Source organism: Pogona vitticeps, chromosome 2 (genome assembly GCF_051106095.1).
Source record: "Pogona vitticeps strain Pit_001003342236 chromosome 2, PviZW2.1, whole genome shotgun sequence".
Classification (NCBI taxonomy): Eukaryota; Metazoa; Chordata; class Lepidosauria; order Squamata; family Agamidae; genus Pogona; species Pogona vitticeps.
This window is the reverse complement of record NC_135784.1, coordinates 28,043,971-28,067,316: the sequence shown is the minus strand read 5'-3', so window position 1 is coordinate 28,067,316 and position 23,346 is coordinate 28,043,971. Positions and strand designations below refer to the sequence as shown.

At 42.8% G+C, this 23,346-nt stretch overlaps 1 protein-coding gene across 1 annotated transcript; it reads left to right on the top strand.

Annotated features, from left to right (window-relative positions):
* Positions 1-4,468: 4,468 nt before the first annotated feature.
* Positions 4,469-22,995, top strand: C2H9orf57 (chromosome 2 C9orf57 homolog). Its single transcript, XM_072989084.2, has 3 exons — positions 4,469-11,075; positions 16,519-16,635; positions 21,105-22,995. Exons 1-3 carry the CDS (start codon positions 11,024-11,026, stop codon positions 21,236-21,238), a joined length of 303 nt encoding a protein of 100 aa, XP_072845185.1. The 5' UTR covers positions 4,469-11,023; the 3' UTR covers positions 21,239-22,995.
* Positions 22,996-23,346: the final 351 nt, after the last annotated feature.

Genomic DNA, 23,346 nt, shown 5'->3' with positions numbered 1-23,346 from the left:
TATTATTATTATTATTATTATTATTATTATTATTATTATTATTATTATTATTATTATGACTACAGATGCCATAACTATCCATTCTAAGAGTTTCCCCTGCAATACCCATACGAAAGGTGGCTCAGTGGGAGGAAAAGGCCCAGCGGAAAAGGCTTCAGGGGCCTAACTAGGCTTACCTCCATCCTAGTTTCCTACGCAGAAAGGAAATTGCAGCTCGCTTAGCTAAGGCAAAACTAGGCCTGTCCTAGGCCTCAAAGCCTTCCCGCCTAGGTGAGCCACACTTAAGACTCTGTACATTTTCACGAGTGCATTTGGAGGAGACCCTGGAGAGGACCTTCTCTGTTGCTGCTCCGAAGGGCTGGCACTCCCTCCCACAGGAGTCTATGTTTGCCACATCTTCATTATCTGTCCACAAGCAACCAAAGAACTTTCTCTTCAGGTAAGCTTTTATATATATGTTCCTGTTGTGGGAACCAATTTTCGCTTCCCCACTATCAAAACAGCTGATCATCGGGTTTTCAAAATGGCCGCCGGGTAAACAAAATGGCTCCCCGCTGTGTTTAGGAGCCATTTTTCGCTGCACAGGCACCTGAAAATGGCCGCCCCTATGGAGGATCTTCGCTGGACGGTGAGTTTTTAGCCGATTGGAACGCATTAACAAGGTTTTAATGCGTTTCAATTGCTTTTTTATTTTCGCTTTACGACGTTTTCATTCTACAGCGATTTCGTTGGAACAAATTAACGTCGTAATATGAGGCACCACTGTAATTAGTGTAGGCATCCTTCAGTCTCAAGAGACTATGGTAATGTGCTTTGTATGGAGGACATGGAACAGCATCTAGTGTGGCTGAGAAGGCCAATTCGAGAGTGACCATCCCTTCCACACTGAAGACAAATACAATCTGTCCCTTGTCCAGCTCCCTCATTTTGCTTCAACGCTGTATGCGAAGCTGGAGTGTCCTCTCCAGAGCATGAAGCCTGGGTAAAGTAATATGGAGGATAGGCTGTTACCCAAGCAGCAGATCCCCCCTCTCCACGTCGCTAAAATGTTCCAATGGAAAGGCAAGAGCCAATACAACCGGTTCCAGCAACGTCACAGGAGTTGCCAGAACGACATGAACTGCCACTGGGACTCCGGCTCCGGATTTTGCCTCGAGGTTAACTCCTGAAGCCTTTTCCATCACTGGATATAGCCACAAGGCAGTGGAGGTTTGAAATCATAGTTTTCCTTCTCCTATTATATAATCATAATATAGTATACTGTATTATATAAAAAATATATAAAAATTTATCTCACCTTTCAAGGACCCAAGTCAGGTTTCAGCATTTAGAGACAATTTTAAGAACAAAACAATGAGCACATAAAGGTGGCATGCATCATTAAAAGGCAATATTTAAAACTAAAAGTGCTATATATAGAAATATTAAAAAGAAACAAACAAAATGCCCCTCTTAGAAATGGGAAGCACAGGCATTGTGTTCCCAATTTCTGAGAGGTGTTTCCCATTTCTAAGTAGTGATGCATAACAATCCATCTAAAAAGATGACGCTCGGACAGGCAGTCATTGAGGGAAAGCTTGCCTGAAGAGAAAGGTCTTCCCTTGCTCGCAGAAGGACAACAAAGATGGGGCCGACCTGGCCTCCAGTGGGAGGGAGTTCCAGAGTCTAGGAGCAGCAGCAGAAAAGGTATTGTATTCATTGATCCTTTTAGTATTGTATACTCACTGTTATTAGCTTAAATACTATCTTTTAATTGCTGTAAGATGCCTTGGGCTTATTTTAAGGAGAAAGGTGGATTAAAAGTATTTCAAATGAATACAGTAAATAAAATATACATTTTTAAAATCGTACATTCTTTCCATCTCAAATATGTAGAACTGCTTGAAGAAGTGGTAAATGGTGCTAAAATGAAATAAGACACAATTCTTCCAAGTCCCTCCTTTTAAAATATGTTTGCTTAGAGACCAGGCTTTATTTACTTGAAATGGGTCCCTCTTCAAGCTGGTGGTTTATAGGTTGGTTACAGCAGATCTGTTCCCTTTTCAAGGAGGAAGATAAACCCTCCAATGTTTACCAAGACATTACCTCAGACATAGCACAGGAACTGAAACTGAAGCACATAGAAATAGTTCCAGTAAAGATTTGGAATATCCTTGGGAAACAAGTTGAGGTTAACAAATAACATCTGTGGAACAAAGCAAGGTGCGTTGGTTGGCTTTGGTTACACCCATAAAAGAAAGCAAGTGTGTCTGTGTTTATCCCTGTTAAGTTAACAGGGAGAATTTTAATTAACAAAGTGAAATTATTGGAGAGAAGATGTGGAGAAGCTCTTGGGGAATACACAGACGACTAAATAACATTCCTTTCTTCTTTACCTTTTGGCAAAGGGGAAATTCTTATTCATATATACAAAAGGGCATATAAGTACTCCAAGTACACCTTGGATGGCTAGTGTGGCATTCGCCCTTGTGGCCCCTGTTTTATTTCTTCCTCACAAAGGCTCACGCTCCTTCCTCCTCTTCACGCTGCCACCAGATGTTATTTCTTTAACATCAATTAAGTACTGGACACATATGCTGCCAAACACAATCAGTTTATTGAACAGGGTGGGGTTAATATTCAGTTGGAAATTGCAGCCTAAATCACGGGAAGTGAAGCACATATAATAAACAAGGTTTGGTTCATTCAAATCACTCTTTTAACTCTCCCTATCTATCTCCGACCCTCCTGGTCTAATTTCAAGCCTCCAACTCTCTAACCCTCTTTCCAGCACTCTCTCCTTTGGCCCCGCCTTCCAGTCCCTCCATTGGCTCTCCCGTCAAGGTTCCGCCGTGATGGGCAGGTGATGTCTGGGCTATCCGCTACAGCTAGGAAAAAGTACAGTAGTTCTATACAGAGTTAGTAGTAGTAGTTCTAGACAAGAGTTCTAGCTCCTGTCCTCTGAAGATGCCGGCCACAGAGACTGGCGAAAGGTTAGGAAGAAAAACCTCCAGAACACAACCAAACAACCGGAAAAACCTACAACCATCGGATCCCGACCGTGAAAGCCTTCAAGAATGCAAATAGTATTTACATGCAAAGGGTGTGGGAGATGTATAGTCTATATAAGACTATGAGGTCTGTATATGCATAGGGGAGTCACATGTCATTCTTGGCAACTGCTGTGTTTATGGGGAAGGTGGATAGGTGTGGTGAGGGAGGATGTCAGGGAAAAGAAGCACACAGGGTGAGGTGCAAGTTCAGACAGGCCCCTTTTGCAACACATTTGAGTGCCTTGTTTGGCCTTGTACAGGGGAATTACAATGAAACAAATATAACATTTGCAAATATAACAATAATAACTTGGTATATTTCTGGAGGAGATGTGGCACATTCATGTTAGCATACATGGATATTATATAAATTTGTGTTATATTTGTTATATTACAGCTTAATCTTAAACAGCATTAAGTCATATATCCAAAGTGTTGAGGAACTGATGCACAGACAAAACTAGTTGTGTGCTGTCAAGTCAATTCTGATTGAGGAGGACCGTCCTGGAGTATCCTAGGAACGTGACTTGACCAGAATCCTCTTTAAGGACTCAAAGCAGAGGCAGCTGTAATAGAGTTTGGGATGTGGTGATGGGTATATGTCCTGCCCCCAGAGTCTCCCCACTCATATAGATTTTTGTCCAGGAACAGAGAGGTACATTCAGATAACTGCACCTATGATGCTACCATGACTGGAAGCTTTAATAAGGGACGGATCCCCTTCATGGCAATGTTTTAAACATGTTCAACTGAGCAAAGTTACAGAATCCTCTTCAGACCTTCACATTGAGACAGTGTTGGAGGTCTGTCTATCCCCTGGGTGCATTCTCCCACGCAGCCCCATCACAGTTTATGCTCTCAGGATTCCTCCCTATGGGAGCTTTGTAATGGCACTCAGTTAGATGCAGTCATAGAGACTTCTGAAGAACTTTCAGCTTAAGATAGTCTAGCACAGGGATGTCCAACCTTTCACCTTCCCTGGGCCACATTAGAAGATGAAAATTTGGTTTGGGTCGCACATACATTTGGTGGCCGCATGGGGGGGCAGCCCTAGCCGTCCTCCACAGCCCCACTCCAGGCGCGCTTACCGGCAGCTGCGATCTCGGACAGAAGAGGCTGCCAGCTTCGACTGTGGTGGCTTTATGGGGCCGGGAGGGGATCCACCTATTGATGGGGACGGCGCAATGCAGTCACGCAGCCCCCCTCTCCCCTTCCCTCCCGCTCCTTCCTTCCTTCCCTCTCTCCCTCCCTACCGTTGTGACGTATTCCGGCTGCAAGTGCCGGCAGTGTAACTTGAAACTTTGGAATTTCTTTAAAAATAAAAAATTGCACTGGGACGCATTACGAGCCGACCTGGGCCGCATGCGGCCCTCGGGCCGCAGGTTGGACAAGCCTGGTCTAGCACATTATCAGGTGAATGGTAACATTTAGGGGTAGGCTTATATACTCACATATGTTGCCACTCCCAGCAGTTCTCCATAATCCCCTGTTGATGGATAAGGATGAACACATTTTGGCACCTTTTATTTGTTTGTCTTATCTATATGATGCCTTTCTCCCAATGAGGGGAGAATGAAGCATGCAAATCCCTGGTCTGGATAGATGAATCTTTCTATTTTGGTTCTGTTGACATTTTAATTATTTTTAGACAAGTTCTTCATGTCCAGAGTATTTAAAAATGGGATGTGCTGGTAAATTCCTATCAAAAAAAACCAACGTATGAAGACCAAACTGAAGCAAAATGGTCTCATATCTTCAAGTACATATGTAAGCAAATTACCACTCAATTATCATGTGTTCAGTATCCCACAATTCAGATAAATCTAGAGTTGGAGACTGGTAAAGAAATTCTTCATGTAATGATCCAAGGTGTTACATCAGGAAACTGTGCCTGCTATTGGACTGCAGCCAGAACATTATATGTGATGGATTTATGGGTTTCTTCTCACGAAAAACATCTGAGGGAAGATAAAGGGGGGGGGGAAAAGAAAACAGTGGAGAAAGTTGAGAAGATTGTTGAACAAATTTGTGACTATTATTGATTATAGTGTGGGAAGCAACAAATTAGATGTCGTAATGTAATTTTCTGTGGCAATCAGGCAGTGTGTTGGCTTGCCCACAGGAATTAGTTTATGCAAAATCTGTTATCAAAAAGTAGCTGTTGTTATGAAACTGTCCTGGAATAATATCACCATCATGGATCCTCCTGAAAGGATTTCTTTTTTTATTTATTTGATAACTTATAGAGTGTGATCAAACAGAAAGATAGATTGGAATCTGGACCACGTGTGAACAGTCTAGTGCTATCCATCTTCCAGTGATCACATGACACAGGGGGAAATGTGATCCACCCTGACCCTAATTTATCCTCAAGCTGAGCACTATTGGTCCTGCTTTGAGGTTCTACTTCTTGGAGCCAGGCTGCAGGCATTCCCTGGCAGATGGAAGGATCCCTTCAAGGGAGATTGCTCTTGTTAAAGTCACCCTTTCTGGTGTGATCAGGCATATACCTTTGCAGTCGTCTGATCATACCCTTAATCATAGGCTTCCTTGTGGAGTGGCTCATCAGTATAAAAACCAGCAACATCCTGAAAAAAAAGTGAGGTCAGCTAACCACAACATATTCCATGGTCCCAGCTAAAAGAAAAAAAATGTCTGTATACAGTAGATCTTATTGAATAGATTTACAGTAGATCCAGATTGAGACCTGCTCCATGATGATAAAGTCATTCAACTTTCCCTGCACTCATGACATCAACTAGAACCCTGTTCATATGTTTGCCTGCTCTGAACACATGTATGGCTGAAAGGGAACTTACAACATGGGTGTGTGTACAAAGCTCACTCCTAAAAGTCCCAATGCACCCAGCTGTGCCATAAACAGTCATGAGTTGACTACACAAAGGTCTGCAGAAGGTTTTGTGACTGGGTTGAAATGAATGTGGTCACGGAATTCGCAGGGATTGATATCCCAGCCAAACCAGGGTTTCTGATCATAGGTGATCAGCAGCTGCATCCAGACAAATGAAGTTGCAAAGTGCAGACCATTGTGCTCCATATGCAAAGGTTACACTGTCCTCTAGCTAAGTGGTTTTATTTTGAGGTAGGGCTTGTGTAGGTATGGGACGTGGTGGCGCTGCGGGTTAAACCGCAGAAGCCTCTGTGCTGTAAGGTTTGTAGATCTTCAGCTGTAAGATCGAATCCACGTGACGGAGTGAGTGCCCGTCGCTTGTCTCAGCTCCCACCAACCTAGCAGTTCGAAAGCATGCAAATGCGAGTAGATAAATAGGGACTACCTCGGTGGGAAGGTAACAGCGTTCCGTGTCTAAGTCGCACTGGCCATGTGACCACGGAAGATTGTCTTTGGACAAACACTGGCTCTACAGCTGGGAAATGGGGATGAGCACCGCCCCCTAGAGTCGGACGCGACTGGACAAAAATTGTCAAGGGGAATCTTTACCTTTACCTTGTGCAGGTATGAACTGTTTTAGCTCACACACATTCAGGCAATTACTGGACTAGGGCTTACATTCCTTCCAAATCCACAAACCTGACCAAACTTGCCCAAACGTTTTTACAAGTTCTCTCCCTCTGTTCCTGAATGTCGACGAACCTGATCATGCCTTCAAGGCATCCCATAAATTTATTTTTAATTGACAAGCATGCTGTAGGATACACCCAGCAGGGGAGCTGATAGTCTGGTGAGTACAGAAACATTTTTTTTGATTGAAACTAGTATGGTCCTGGTTTCTTCAATACTAGGTGGATCCTGATTGCTAGATGCACTGATGATATAATTGATACTTCTATAAGCAGGCAGTGTTTGATGTGTGTGTGCGAAAAATGGAGAAAACACTCAGGCCATGATGTTGATGCTGGTACTGAAATGTTACAGAGTATGTCCCCATCTTTCCCCTGGAAAAGGTTGGTAGGTAAGAGTTTAGTGATGCACAATGTTACTATTAAATCCTCAAACAAAAAACCCTCCCATTTTATGAATATGGTATATTGCTCCTGCTCCTATTCAATAAGATCTACTGTATACAGAAGCCGAAAAAATATGCCAACGCTTACATAGTAAAAGCTAACCTGAATCTTGACAACAAGATGGTCTACAGAATCCCTTCTTGTGCTCATGAACATTCACAAAGAGACAACAAGCAAAAGAGAGTCCTACAACTAGACCCCATTTCTCATTGGTTAGTCCTTTCTCACTGAATCGCAAAGAAATTGGCATGGTATTAAGCCAGAAATTCTGTAAGTACAGTGGTGCCCCGCTTGATGATTACCTCGTTAGATGAGGAAATCACTTAACGATGAGTATTTTGCGATTGCTATAGCGATCGCAAAACAATGTTTAAATAGGAGAAAATCGCTTGACGATGATCAGTTCCCTGCTTCGGGAACCGATTTTTGTGCTTTACGACAATCAAAACAGCTGATCATCGGGTTTCAAAATGGCTGCTTGCTGTTTCAAAATGGCTCCCTGCTGTGTTTAAGAAGGCTTTTTCGCTGTACAGGCACCAGAAATTGGCCGCCCTATGGAGGATCTTCACTGGACACTGAGGTATTTCGCCCATTGGAACGCATTGAACTGGCTTTCAATGCATTTCAATGGGTTTTTTACTTTCACTTGACAACGATTTTGTTCTACAGTGATTTTGCTGGAACGGATTATCCTCGTCAAGTGAGGCACCACTGTAATTATACTACAATTTTACCAAATGTGGTCCCAGTTCAAGAACTGATTCAAAGTTATGACTTTTTCATTGGACTGCCCTCTTATCAATAATGGCATTTGGAACACTGGGTTGACTGTTCCTGCAGAGTTCTGTGCTAGTCGGATTGGCTGAAAGAAAAGAGCGCAAAGTTAAAACGCTTGAATTCACTGCCACACGATATAGCAGTGGTTCCCAATCTGAATCATTTTTAAAAGGGTTGGTAACAGGATATGGCCATCAACAACCACTAGTCAGAATGGCTACATCTCATCAACTCCAGTTTTGGAGGAATATGGGTTGCTGTATATCTGTTGCTGAGGAACAGGAGACAACATTCGTTCATTCATTCATTCATTCATTCATTCATTCATTCATTCATTCATTCATTCATTCATTCATTCATTCATTCATTCATTCATTTAATTTGTTTCCCGCTCTCATTAGTGTCATAGCACTACTTTGGGCAGGTTGCAACTCATAAAATAGAAAACAAAAATTAAAAAACAGATATTTAAACCAACAGCAACAACCTTTAAAAAAACCAGATGACATGGACTAATCCTGGAGCGGATGGAGGAAAAGAGGGGAGGGAAGTAGAGGAAGAAAAAGAAAAAGGGGAGGAAGGCGGTCAGCTGGGATCAGAGTGGAAAGCCTCCCTGAAAAGCAATGTATTTAATTGCTTCCTAGATATCAATAAGGAGGGGGCTGTACCAAGTCAAACACATGTAGAATTAGTCCTTCAAAAAGATGATTACAATTCCCTTCTCATTGTCTGAAACTGCTTCCCCGAAATCTAAAACGCACAGCTGGAATAACATAAAACAGAATCTACTATTAATTTATATTTTCACTGCTTTTCTCTTTTTTCTTTCAGCTTCCTAAAGGAGGCACCTGTTGGTATGGAAGCTAAATGCTCATTTAAGCTTCTGGAAACCCATGGATAAAAAACTTGAACTTCTGGAAGGCCACAGAATCACAGGCACACAGACCTATAAAAAAATGAGCAGATTCAACCAATAGATTGCTGCTGCTATTTGTCTCTGTCCAAAAATGTTTTCTATTTATTTATTTGTTTAAAAATATTTGAACTCCACCTCTCTCTTTAAGAAGGACCCAGGGCTGCTTACATATTTATTTATTTATTTATTTATTTATTTGTTTGTTTGTTTGTTTATTTATTTATTTATTTATTTATTTATTTATTTATTTATTTATTTAATATCCCGCCTATCGGGTCAAGCGAGGACCACTCTAGGCGGCTAACAACCTTAAAAATAATACAGTAAACAATGTAAATAAACTGTTCTAAATCATAAAAACACTACATTACGATGCCAAAACACAAAACATAGAACAGTAAAGAAGGAAAGAAAGAGGTCATGAGTTATGTGATGGAAAGGCCTGCCGAAACATCCAAGTTTTTAATTGCTTCTTAAAAGTACCCAACGAGGGAGCCCCGCGAATCTCAGGAGGTAAGTTGTTCCAGAGGCGAGGAGCCACCGCCAAGAAGGCCCAGTTTCTTGTCTTTTCCTTCCGGGCCTCCCTCGGCATTAGGCTCCTCAGCCTCAGGAACAACTTTCAGCTTCCTAAAGGAGGCACCTGTTGGTATGGAAGCTAAATGACAATAATTAAAGCTAAAAATAGTAAGTATGGAAATACTAAACAAGAACATTTTTTAACATTACATTTAGGCATCCTTCAGTCTCGAAAGATTATGGTAACATGCTCTGTATGGAGGACTTGGAAAAGCGTCTAGTGTGGCTGAGGAGGCCAATTCAAGAGTGACAATCCATTCCACACTGAAGACAAATACAATCTGTACCCTGTCTAGCTCCCTGATTTTGCTGCTTTCGTGACTGCCTCTTTGCCTCGGCCTGCTGGACAAGGGTCTCTTCAAAATGGGAGAGGCCATGATGCACTGCCTGCCTCCAGGCTGAACGCTCAGATATCAAGGTTTCCCAAACAAGAACAAATAACAGACTAAAAGGTGGTAAACAGAAGCAACATCAAAGCCACATTCAAAGCAGTAAGGCCCAACAATCCATTTAAGAACCCCACTCAGGCAGCCAGGCACTCAGGGGAAGCTTGCCTGAAGGGAAAGGTTTGGGCCTGTTCAGATATAGACAGATCTACAGGGAGTGAAACATGCCTCATATATTCTAAAACTTCTACACGGAGGAGACTTCGATGAATAGTGCAGGGCAGCCGCAACCTGTTGTTGTTTAGTCATTTAGTCGTGTCCAACTCTTCGTGACCCCATGGACCAGAGCACGCCAGGCCCTCCCATCTTCCACTGCCTCCCAGAGTCTGGTCAGATTCATGTTGGTGGCTTCGATGACACTGTCCAACCATCTCGTCCTCTGTCGTCCCCTTCTCCTCTTGCCTTCACACTTTCCTAACATCAAGGTCTTTTCCAAGGAGTCTTCTCTTCTCATGAGATGGCCAAAGTATTCGGGCCTCAGCTTCAGGATCTGTCCTTCCAGTGAGCACTCAGGGTTGATTTCCTTCAAAATGGATATGTTTGTTCTCCTTGCAGTCCAGGGGACTCTCAAGAGCCTCCTCCAGCACCACAATTCAAAAGCATCAATTCTTCGGCAGTCTGCTTTCTTTATGGTCCAGCTCTCACTTTCATACATCACTACAGGAAAAACCATAGCTTTGACTATGTGGACTTTTGCTGGCAAGGTGATGTCTCTGCTTTTTAAGATGCTGTTGATTGTGTATACTGAGGCTGTCATGCTTATATTGTATGATTAGAAATCACAATCTTCATAGCTTTCCACTGCACATATTCAGCTACTGGGATATCAAGTCTTTATGCTTTTTGATAGTTGTGAAAACATCAGGAAATAGTGTTATTTATATATAAAGCTTATCTATCGCCTGACCTAGCAAGATCACATTAGGAACAATACTTTTAGAAAATATCTTTCTCATTCTGTAGACAAGGAGGAGTCCCGAAACCATAAAGAATGGAATTAGGCTATAAATAGGTTGCAACGGCATTCACATGTCAACATTGAGATACCTCCCATTTATCTTCCAAATATCAGGTGTCTCTCTTGTTGTCCTCATCCTTCATCCCATTGGCTGTTCCCAATTCCTGGACAGGGATAAATTCTGTTCCCAATTCCTGGACAAGGATAAATCCATCCCAAACTCTGTTGAGAAGACTCTTCAGGGCAGAACCAAATTAGATTCTCCTGTCTTCCTAGGCTCTGTATTGTCATTGCACCTTTCTCCTACCCACAACCTTATGAAATTATCAAGATGAACAAATACCTTCTTGTGGGTTTTTCTCTTCTGCTCCTCTCCACAATTGGTAAGTAAAAGAAAGGTTTTTCTTCTTCTTGTAAATGTTTGTATGGCTGTCTAGGTAAAGAAAGTCAGGAAAGAAATGGACAGAACCACAAGTTTGGTCTTCTCGAGTAGTATTTAAAATTGTGGATCCTATTACTGTAAACTACCGTAATTTCTTCTTTACCTTCCCTCCTGTGACTTAATATCAAATTGGAATTTGCTCTCTCTGCAGCTGGCTCAGATTTGCAGCTCTGATCCATTATGTGGTGGATTAAAAATGATAGCTCTATAAATGTTTCACTGTCCGTATAATGAATCTCTCTATGTATATTATTCTGATATGTCAAATCCAGAAATTGTAGATACAAAAGAGAAGTACAGTTGGGTCTGAAACATGTTTGAATTAGAGATGAATTGTCTTCTTTGTTCCTGTTACTGAGTTGTAGACTCTGTGTTTATGTGATGGTGACATCTGATGGCCAATTAGAAAGCTAATCTAATATATCAGATTGAGTTCACAGCCTTTCCTGTTTACTTTTTGACAATGTAAAGGTACAACAGTGTTCATTGTTATTTTTGCTGCCACAAACAAATGTTTTTTTTAATGAAAACCAACATAATTTCAGCTCTAATGACACTTTCTTGTAAAATATGGTTTGGCCCTGAGAATCTGTATCTTTTTTAAAAAACTCTGCACATAAAATTATCTAGAGACCCTGATTCAATTAAAAAATATGTTAGTACCATCAGATTCTTTGCTGTTCTTGACGTACATTTGGAAGTATCTGGAGGTGGTCAGATCCCAGAAGCTTCTCAAAAATCACCATGATGCTCATCTAATGATGCGAAGAACCCTCACTAAGGTCCTTGTTCTCATCAATGTAGCTTGTCTTGACACTACAAGACAGCTTTGCAAGAAATTTCCAAGCCTCTGAAATCCCTTGCTTTCAGAGTATTTCCTCTTTTTGCAAAGACTTCTACAGTTTGTACACAACATCTCTACAGAGGTCTGTGTACATCTCCTTTAAAAGGAGAGCAACTACCACTTCCACCACACAAACAAGGACTAGCCGATTGCTAAAAGGGGAGGCAAACAACCCATCCGATGCTTCTGAATCTTAGAAGATCACATGTCAATGGTATTTTGAGTAACTATTTACAAGTAGCGCCAGTTCCCCCAATTAGTAGGAGGCATCAAATATCCATAAAAATTGAGGCTATGCACTAGATTTGGAGAAATCCTGCATTGAATGGGGCTGATTCTGGATTGAATTTCATATGAGATCTGGATTGAAGCAGAATGGCCAGGTTCTCTTATGAGCTGAAGCAAAGTCCATTTATACATTGGTTTTTTTTGTGTCCATATCAAATTGGATGGGCATAAACTGCTTCAGACTTTTTTTTTAAAGCAGGCAAGTAGCAAACACATGAAACTAGCTGTTGAAATCTAGCAGGTTTATACTTCGTTGTTCAGGATCACTCATGTCTCTCAGTCCAAAGAATTCACGTACTTCAGTCCAAAACCGAAAAGAAGTTGCTAGAGGAGCAAGCTTCTTCATGAGCTTGCTCAGAAAAAAGCTGTTACTTCTGTACTCCCAAAAGCCACCACTGTAATCATTAAATCCTAGAATAATTGATTTGGAACGAGCCTATTAGGCCACCGAGTGCAACCCCTAACTCAATACAAGCATGCAGATGAAAATATATCTGACAGATGGTTATCTAATTTTCTTTTGAATGTCTCCAGTGTCAGGGTGCTTACCACCTCCTGAGGTAATTAGGTCCATTGTCGTACTGCTCTAACAATTCCCAATTTTTTCCTGATATTCAACCAAAATCCTCCTTTAACTTGAGCACATTATTATGTGTCCTGCAGTCTAGAATGACTAAGAACCGATCTTGTCTTTCCTTTGTATGACACTCTTTCAAGTGAAGAGTGGTATCCTATCTCCCCTCAATCTTTTTTCCCTTGGTGCTAAATATTATCAGTTCTTTCAGTATTTCCTTATAGAACTTGGTTTCCAGTCCCCTGACCACCCTTGTAGCCCTCCTTTGAACCTTCTCCAGTTTGATGGCATCCTTCTTAAAGGTGTCCAGAATTAGACACAATACCTAAGATGAGGTGCTACCAGTGCTGAATAGAGCGGAATTGGTAATTCATGTGGTTTTGAGATTAAACTTCTATTAATGCATCCTAAAATTGTGTTTGCCTTATATACAGCCATGTCACACTGTTGGCTCATATTCAATTGATGAACTACATCAATTCCAAGATCCTTTTCACATGTAGTATTATTGATTGTGGCTATGTTGCTTCAACAGCATTTTTTTTATCTTACACTTCGAATTGGGTGGGAAAGGTTTCGAGGGGGTGGCTCACCCACTGCCCACCGTATTTTCTATTGTCTGCTTCTTGGCTTATCTAGCCAAACAATGCATGGGTGCAATCTCTGCATGTTATCGCAAGCTAGCCCGTTCAGATGCCTAAGCTGCTGAATTATCCAGCAGTTCATCTCTGACGTTATCAGGCCAGGTCTGAGCAGCAGAAAGAAAGGGAAACTACCAACAGCCCCGCCCCCCCACAAAACCTTAGATAAAACCCAAATAAGGGAAAACCCTCCCCAAAAAAGCACCCTGGCGCAGACAAACACCCTGGCACCAAAATGGGCAACCATCCAGTGTTGCTTGCCTACAGAATTCAGTACACGTCCTGCTCCTTTAACAGGAGGCCAAACTTAGTTATGATGGTAGCTCTATCATGCATAGACTTCAAATGTCATGAAATCTAGTCACTTTGGTGGGCCATCATCATCCCCTATATGTCCTGTAGCAGCAAATTTCATAGTGTTGGCTTGTGTTGTGCGATTACGTACCTTTCTTGGGGGTAGGGGTGGGGCTGCCAAATATAATGCTGCCATTGTACATTCATTTGCCGTGACCCACATGCACCCAAGCATTGGCAGCCTGTGATTGGGGTGGGGCTGTTCTCTGTAGAATTTGGCATGAATTCCACCCTCTGCCGTCCATGCGCAACCCTGGCATATCACAAAGACACAAGGCTCTGGAAAGGTGAAAGAATAGGCAGGTGGTGCTTGCAAAACATTCCAAGAATTTACAGGAGAAAACAACATTCCATTCCTGGTATGTCACTGAGTTTACAAAGCCAGTATAATAATGCTATTCACTTTCATCCCTTTACGAGGATGACATAATCTTTCTATTGGCCAGGATCCAAAAGAGTGCCTTTCTGCTTTTTCAAGTTTTTTTTCTTTTTTTAAGGAACAGTTTTTTAAAAAATTATAATAAAATAGTTGCTTAGGTGGATTATAAGGGCGGGGTGAGTTTGTCATTTTTCATTGTTCTTGGTTTATTCTATTTTCATTTTTGTTTTCGTAAGCCGCCCAGAGTGCTAGCTTGCTCCCATATGGGCAGGGTAAAAATTAAATTAAATAAACAAATGGACAAATAAACAAACAAATAAAGGTATAGACACACACAGAGAGGGAGAGATCATACCTTTAAAAGACCCCAGTCTTTTCCTCTGTGAAATCAATACAAGCCATTCTAAAAAACTGGAGGAGGGAGGCTTTATCAGGTTTGTACCTAGCGTTTGTACATTCTAACCTCGAGGCAAAATCCGGAGCTGGAGTCCCGGAGGCACTTTGTGTCACTCTGCCAACTCCTGCGACGTTGCTGGAACCAGTTGTATTGGCTCTTGCCTCTCCACTGGACCATTTCAGCGATGTGGAGAGGGGGGATTTGCTGCTTGGGTAACAGCCTATCCTCCATATTATTTTACCCAGGCTTCGTGCTCTGGAGCGGATACTCCAGCTTCGCATACAGCGTCAAAACAACACGGGAAGTAGCAGTTACCGGTTATAAGTCTTTGCTCAATTGGCGTAGAGCAGGACGCCAGGGGCTACTTCTGACGGTGGGAGAGGTCATTGCACCTCACTAGGTAGATACCGCCCGCCTTAAGCTGGGCAGCCCCCAGCCAGTAAGGTGCTACCTCACCACGGTCTGTTAACTTCACGGGGTGCGTGGGGTTTAGGGTCAAACCCGACAAGCAGATCGATAAACCCTGACATCTGAGCGTTCAGCCTGGAGGCAGGCGGTGCATCACGGCCTCTCCCAATTTGAAGAGACCCTTGCCCAGCAGGCCGAGGCAAAGAGGAAGTCACAAAAGCAGCAAAACCAGGGAGCTGGACAGGGGACAGATTGGATTTGTCTTCAGTGTGGAAAGGACTGTCACTCTCGAATTGGCCTTCTCAGCCACACTAGGCGCTGTTCCAAGCCCTCCATACAGAGCACGCTACCATAGTCTTTCGAGACTGAAGGATGCCTAACATTCAACCTAGCGTGGAGAAAACTGGCCTTTTGTCCAAAGACACTAAGCTTTAGAAGATACTGAGATCTAGAAGTGAATCTACTAGTGAGTAGCAATGGCAGCACTTCCTGCCCAATTCACTTTTCTTTGTTAAAATTAAACATGCTCTTTCTCTTCAAGAACATGGCCTTCCCCTCCTCCTTCTCCATAGGACTCTTGCACCTATGCCTCACAGTAGGATGAATGGTGGGGGGGACATAATGCTGCTCACCTCAGGGTCTCAAAATCACTTTCGTTCCCCCCCCCCAAGTGGTCCAGCAGTTTTTTCTGTCTTTTTTATGATTCATTCTTTAAAATCTTTCAACCCTACCCCTCTGCCAAGGACTTCCACAAAAGGTAATACAATTTTTTTAAAAAATAGGCGTGTTTTAAAAATCACATGTTTCCATCCCTCCAAAAATTCAGTCAGAGAAGGAAATCAAAACCCAAAGGACAAAAAAAAAGTTTCTAAATTGGGCTCAGATACAAACAAGGTGGGGGTTTGATGCACTGCCAGAGTTGTTGTTGATGTTATTTAGTCGTTAAGTCGTGTCTAACTCTTTGTGACCCCATGGACCAGAGCACGCCAGGCCCTCCTGTCTTCCACTGCCTCCCGGAGTTGTGTAAGGTTCATGTTGGTAGCTTCGGTGACCCTGTCCAACCATCTCGTCCTCTGTCATCCCCTTCTCCTCTTTTGCCTTCAGTCTTTCCCAACATCAGGGTCTACTCTGGTCTACTGCCAGAGTAGGGAAGTGCAGAAGCAAGACATAATTGCTGTATTCAATTGGGCTTTTACGCAGCAGACTGAGACTAAGAATTGCTTCTGAGCCAGGAAGCTTACTGTATTAGCTTGAGACTGTCATAATCTCCCAACTCATTTACCCCACAGTGTTGAGATAACAAAACAGAAATGATTGAGAAGAGCTGTGCTCATTAATTTGAATCCCCAGGAAGAATGTGTGCAGTGCTTCTGTTATTAGATAAGAAACACTCCCAATTCCGGGAGATAAGAAACACTCCCAATTTCGGGGCGGTGGGGAGGGGCACAGTCTTTCTGATAAACCTTCACGTGTCTTGTCTGTATGCTTTCCCCTCGCAGCTGAAGGCCTTGTGTGCAACGTGTGCAGATACAAACTTGGTACTGTCTGCTTCAGGTCAGATGAGCCCTGCCAAGCAAGTGAAGGCCAGTACTGTGAGACAACTGAAGTTTATATGGGTAAGAAGAGGAGGTGGTCTAACACCGGGACGCATCCATTCCGTTTATTGTGCAGAGACAGACAGTACACTGCAGAATCTACATATACATATGACTCTGTGTGTGACACATGCAAACACATACACACCTCCATGGTTTCTGTTATCCATGGTCATTGCTGCTGCAACCCAGCTCACAGTGCAAACACATACTTACCTTCTCCTTCTGCCACTCCTCTTCCTCTAGCTCTCTTTAATGGGTTCCTCATATTCACGGTTTCAGGTGTCTGCAGTTTATCCTGGAGTGAATCACCTGTGGACATGGGGACTACTATATGACAATAATATTCACCTGCCTATTCATAAAGGGGCCCAAATTTGATATAATATTTCCCTATTGACTTATAACATACCAGTGTATGAATCTACTGATCCTAAATATTATTCCTAACTATAATAAATAAACAATGTACAATAAGATGCAGGGAATGTAAATGTAAGTTGCATGCTCAGAAAAAGACACAGAGAAAACTGCTGCAGTACAGGCTTAAACCACAGCATACCTCACAGCAAATGCTCAGGGGGTTTATAAATAACTACAACCACCTTTCAATTGGAAAGAATCAGTGTAGAAAAATGCCTTTTTGTGACAGCAACTGCTTCTAGATTTCATTGGTGCAGACAGGCATCATACATAGGTTTTGCTCTTACCCCAGCCCTCCTCCCTTGGGAAACCAGTGGCAACTCCAATCAGTGAGTTCTTTGCCCCCACTATGCTTGGTACCAGAGTGTTTCATTTCTCAAGAAATCACTCCAGGATACCTGAGAATTAGATTTTACTTTCACTTCTTCCTCTAGTGAAGTGGTCCCCAACCTTTTCCGAACCGCGGACCAGTTGGGGGGGCGGGTGGCAGGGCATTGTCGTCTGTGCATGGGTGGTTGGGGGGAACCTGTGCGCACATGTGTGGGTGAGCAGGGCACCCATGTGCGATGTGGGTAGGCAGAGCACCCGTACACACATGTATGGGTGGGGGGGCACCCGTGTGTACATGCATGGGTGGAGGGCACCTGTGTGTGCATGTATGAGTGGGTGGGACACATGTGCATGCATGAGGGCATGTGTCTCTGTGTGCATGCATGGGGGTGTATGTGTGGTGGCGGGAGATTTCTCTCCACGGCCCGGTCCTGCCAAGGCCACAGACCAGGGGTTGGAGACCACAACTCTAGTGAGCAAAAGCCTAACCTTTTAATTTCTAACCTATAGGAAGGAATAGGACTCTGAATATTAGGAGTTATTATTACAGATATTTGGAATTATCAAATTCAGGACTAGCCAAATATGGCATTTTGGTGAATTCTGAATTTTTCTAGATCTGAATGCACATCTCTAGTTTATGAGCTAGATTTAACCTCACATATTTAAATATGGTATCACTGAGCTAGGTTATAAGCTTCACAACGATTCAACACTGAGCAGAGACCAGAGGTGGAAAGTCTATATGGAAGGTGTACTATGTTATAGAATCCACATTCTCTTCCCCATCTTTGCCAGGGCTGTATAACTTGGTTCTGTTAAAAGGATGAAATGGGTGGATAAAGGCAAGGGAGAGACAGTGTAGTATAGTGGTTACAGTAGTGGACTGGAATTTCAGAGATGCAAGTTCAAGTCTCTATTGATCCATGAAAATCCCTAAACGACTTGACTTATCTCTCTCTGCCAACATGAGGGTACCTACATCCTGCAGTTGTCATGAAGATGAAGTGACGTTGGATAGAACGCGACCCATGAAAGCTGCCCTGGCCACGCACGAGGGAAAGGAAGATATAGATATAACTAAATATGAATAATTATGATTATCAGCCTGATAATTCAGTCTCCCTCCTATCCAATTTTGTCTCCTTGCATATTCCTAGTTTGTGATCAGGTAGCAGCCGGGTAGGTGGGGCTCGTCAGCCATGGAAGGCAGCCCATCTAGGAGAAGGAAAACTCCGATTTCAAACCTCCACTGCCTTGTGGCTATATCCACCAATGGAAAAGGCTTCAGGAGTTAACCTCGAGGCAAAATCCGGAGCTGGAGTCCCGAAGGCAGCTCGTGTCATTCTGCCAACTCCTGCGACATTGCTGGAACCAGTTGTATTGGCTCTTGCCTTTCCATTGGACCATTTCAGCAATGTGGAGAGGGGGGATCTGCTGCTTGGGTAACAGCCTATCCTCCATATTACCTTACCCGGGCTTCGTGCTCTGGAGAGGACACTCCTCGATTCAGAGCATGTTACCATGGTCTCTCGAGACTGAAGGATGCCTATGACGATGACGATGTGTGTGTTTGTGTGTGTTTGTGTTTGTGTGTGTGTGTACCACTTCCTCTTTCCTACTGTTATTGCTGCCTGTCCATCTGGGGGTGGGGGAGGATAATGAGCAACCCCATAAACAAGGAGAATGAAGAAATAACAGCCTTCATTTGCTGTGCCCTAGCCTGGCCGTGTTGTGGCTGAGTCCAGAGGGAGATGGAAATCTAATAAACTAGGAATGGAGACCTTATAATCGTCCAGCTGTTGCTGGTTGAGATTGATGGAGGTTGTAGTCTGGAGAGTTACTGGGTCCCCACTCTTGCAATAAGCCCTGGATTGCTATGTTGTCTGCAGACTCTCTAAGAACATCTGGTCTTTTCTCTCACAGTGAGCTGTACCAACCCAGGCTGATTCCATCATAGAGTAACTGAGTTGGAAGGGGCCTATAACACCATCAAGTACAACCCCCTACTCAGTGCAGGAATTCAAATCAAAGCAGATCTGACAGACCTGTTTCACCCTGAGTGATATACAGTATAACTTATTAATCTGCCAAGAAGAAATATGAACCATTCATACAATGATACCCAGATGAATTTTTATCTTTTGAAGTGGTAAGATCTGTCAATGCAAACAACAAAAATGATCACTTGTGGAGAGGAACATCCATCATAGGAGGCTTTCTTCTGATCCCTCAGAGTTCACGTTAGCTGGCTGCAGGGGTGAGCTGAGGGAGATACTAAAGGTGTGTCAGGGCCTTAATCTGAAAGAGTAATCAGAGGCTGCACATGTGAACCAGATGCCAAACATTCTGGGTCTTCAGGATGTCCCAAAGTGACACAGGGCCTAGTCACACGGCCAAAAATACTGGGATTTGACCTGTGTTGAAAACCGTTCTGAGTTTCACATTCACACAATGAATTCCAGAATGTGCATTTATTTTCCCCTGACTTGTATTATTTTCTTAGGAAGCAACTTAAATATCCACTAGAGGACTGTTTATTTTAGCATGCTGTTTTCTTAACCGACTGAACTCCATTTGTGAACCTTACAGCCAATTTTAAAAGGGAGCAATTCAATTACTCAGTAGGAACGCAGGAAATGACTAAAAACTACATGACTTAAGCTGGCTAAAAGTAAAATGCTACATATGGTGGAGGGTTTTTTGGGAGAAATGTAGTCAGGTGCTCATAGGTGCAAGCCCCTGATATAGGGGAAGAGTAATGGCAGTTCACATCAGTTTAACAAGCTATGATCACATCTCATATTTCCTGGTGAATTTGCTCTGGCTACTTCTATGCTTCTGGGACAAGTTTATGTTGACATTCAAAGCTCTGAATGGTTTAAAACAGTGGTCCTCAACCTTTTCCAAACTGTGGACTGGTTGGGAGGTGGGGTCCTGCACGGGGGGCACCCCCGCCATGCTCATGGGCGGGCAGGGCACACTCATGGCTGGGTGGGGCACTGGTTTGTGCATGTGCGGGCGGGCAGGGCACACTTGCCGCATGCATGGATGGGCGGGGAAAGTTCACAGGTGGGTGGGACACCCGTGCATGTGTGTGGGTGTGCGTGAGAGCAGTGCATGCTGGGGGCAGGAGATCTGTCTCCACAGCCCGGTCCTGCCAAGGCCATGGACCGGGGATTTGGGACCCTTGGTTTAGAACCTTGATACTGGTCTGACCACCTCTCCCTCAGAATGACCACCCACCTCACCCACATCTCGTATTCTGGGATTTTACAGGTGGCCTTGAGGGTGGCCTAGAAGCGAATAACTTAGAACCAGGCCTTCTCTGTGTTGGCCGCGTCATTATGGAACTTCTTTCCCAACAGAGGTTCGACAGGTCCCTTGCCCCCTTGGCTGTAGAAAACAGCTGAAAACGTGGCTGTTTACACAGGCCTTCCACAGCCTTACCCCAGATTAATTTTGCTTGTGATCCCTTATACTCCATTCATCCTGGAATAATGATCTCTGTTTCGCCACCATCCATTGTTTCTTCCTATTTTCTGCGTTAGCTATTTTATATTTAGAGATTTTGGTTTTTCTTTGATGTCTCGTTAGCTTATTGTTTTAGTGTTATTCTGGGTTCGTGTTATGATATGGTCAGACACCCAAAGTAGATGGGCAGGATAAAAATGTAAATAAATCAACAAATAGAATAAGACCATAAATCTCACTCTTCTCCTTATCTCTCCTTCCAGGTCAAATGATGCTTTATAAAAAGAACGGATGTGGCAAACTCGCAGAGCTCTGTGACAGGACGGAGAAGCGGGACAGTGTTTTTGGCATCAACTTCAAGCGCTCTTGCTGCAATACCAGCCTGTGCAATATATGATTCCTCAGAAGTCTTAAAGCCTCCTGTTCTGAAAGGGGCTCAGCCTGGCGCCTGGGTGGTAACTGGCCTATTTAGTAGCAAGGCTGTTGGCGAAGATCTTGTGCTAGACAGAGACACCCTACAAACTTTTTTTGCCCCTTTTCCTAGAGCTTTTGCCATTCACAGTATTCTTTCTTCCCTTCCAATGGGCCCTCATATCCCTGAGGAGATAATGATGACAATGATGAACTATGGCTGCGGGTGGGGGTGGTGAGGAAGAGGATGACATGCCGTGGCATGTATCCACTGTATGTTTGCAGATGTGTATTGGGAGCATCAGTGTATTGTGCACAATCCACACCTGAATGAATGGTTTAAAACAGTGGTTTCATATACCCTATTCAGGCATAACAGTGGTTTCGTATACCCTATTCAGGCATAACAGTGGTTTTGTATACCCTATTCAGGCAGAACAGTGGTTTCGTATACCCTATTCAGGCATAACAGTGGTTTTGTATACCATGTTCAGACAGAACAGTGGTTTCGTATACCCTGTTCAGACAGAACAGTGGTTTCGTATACCCTGTTCAGACAGAACAGTGGTTTTGTATACCCTATTCAGGCGTAACAGTGGTTTCGTATACCCTATTCAGGCATAACAGTGGTTTTGTATACCCTATTCAGGCATAACAGTGGTTTCGTATACCCTATTCAGGCATAACAGTGGTTTTGTATACCCTATTCAGGCATAACAGTGGTTTCGTATACCCTGTTCAGACAGAACAGTGGTTTTGTATACCCTATTCAGGCGTAACTCTTGAACAGGCTCAGTTATGAGGATCTGCCCAAAATCACTTTTTGGGGTGATTTAGAGACATTGTAATTTGAAAGAGACATTATAATTTGGCCCTAAAAGAAAGATGCAAGGTTTTTTTCACATTTTATGTCATCTTGAAATTATGGTCTCCTCGATTCCAGTTAACTCTCTGGTTTTGCTTCCTAAGATGTAAGACATTTCACAAGCACAAAACAACACCTAGATAATTCTACACAAGTGGAACCTGTTTTTCTCCACCACATACTTTGTAGGTATTTTTTTTTAACAGAGAGAAGCCACTCAGTCAAATGATGATGACACCCTGTCCCCTTTCTTGGGATAACTGCTATCTAAAACCAACTTCCAGATTTAGAATTCGAATCACATTCTTCCAGAAGAAACAGTTCAAAAATATGGATGTGTGCTGTCCTTCACTTGAAAAACCTCTGAAAGAAGTTCAGAGTAGACCAGTATCCGGGAAGAAGAGAACAAATTAAACCCACCACATTCAAGATGTAGCCCTCAGCTCCTTTAACAGTTAAAACAGGGCCATGGGGGAAAATAATAATAATTAAGTATATTTTATGTAGAGCTTTCTGGCATAAAATGGGTTTTTACTGGTTTGGGGATTTTCCTTTTAATGCAATTTTTAAAACCATCTTGTTTTATATGACACAGGAGGCTAGCCTATTTTGCCTGTTGCAGAAAACTGTCTTTGTTTCTCAATTATTTTAAAGAGATGCTCCATTTACTCTAGCAATATCTAAAATTATATCAGTTATATTATACACAGTGGTAAAGTGTATAATGTTGTGCTATGTTTCTAGAATGGTTTTGCTTTGGAATTGTACAGTTGCTACAGTCTAAGACGAGAAGGAAGCAGTCAAGTTCGTAGCCCATCTATGTCTGTCTGTCTGCTTATCTGTCTATTTAATAAAGTATAGTCTCTGCCTACGTGGAACCTAGGGTGATGTGGAATAAAAAATATCCATTAGATTTCTTTTGAAACAAACCAAGCCAACAAAAGTAGGAGGCATTAGACCTGAAAATATTACACAGGTGCAATTTCCCAATGAAATAAAACAGGATTTACTGCCTGTATAAAGGCTAAGGAATTGAGCACACCTCCCTCAACGAAAAGACATACATAAAGGTGCACATCAAGGCATTTTACCAGCAAGACTGCTTGCAAAAAAAAATGTGTGCATTAGACAAATGAACACATTTTTGTATTAAGAAAAATGCACACAAATCTTCATGAAAGTTTTTTTTAAAACCCTCAGAATGAGCCAAGTTTAAGATTAGAAACATG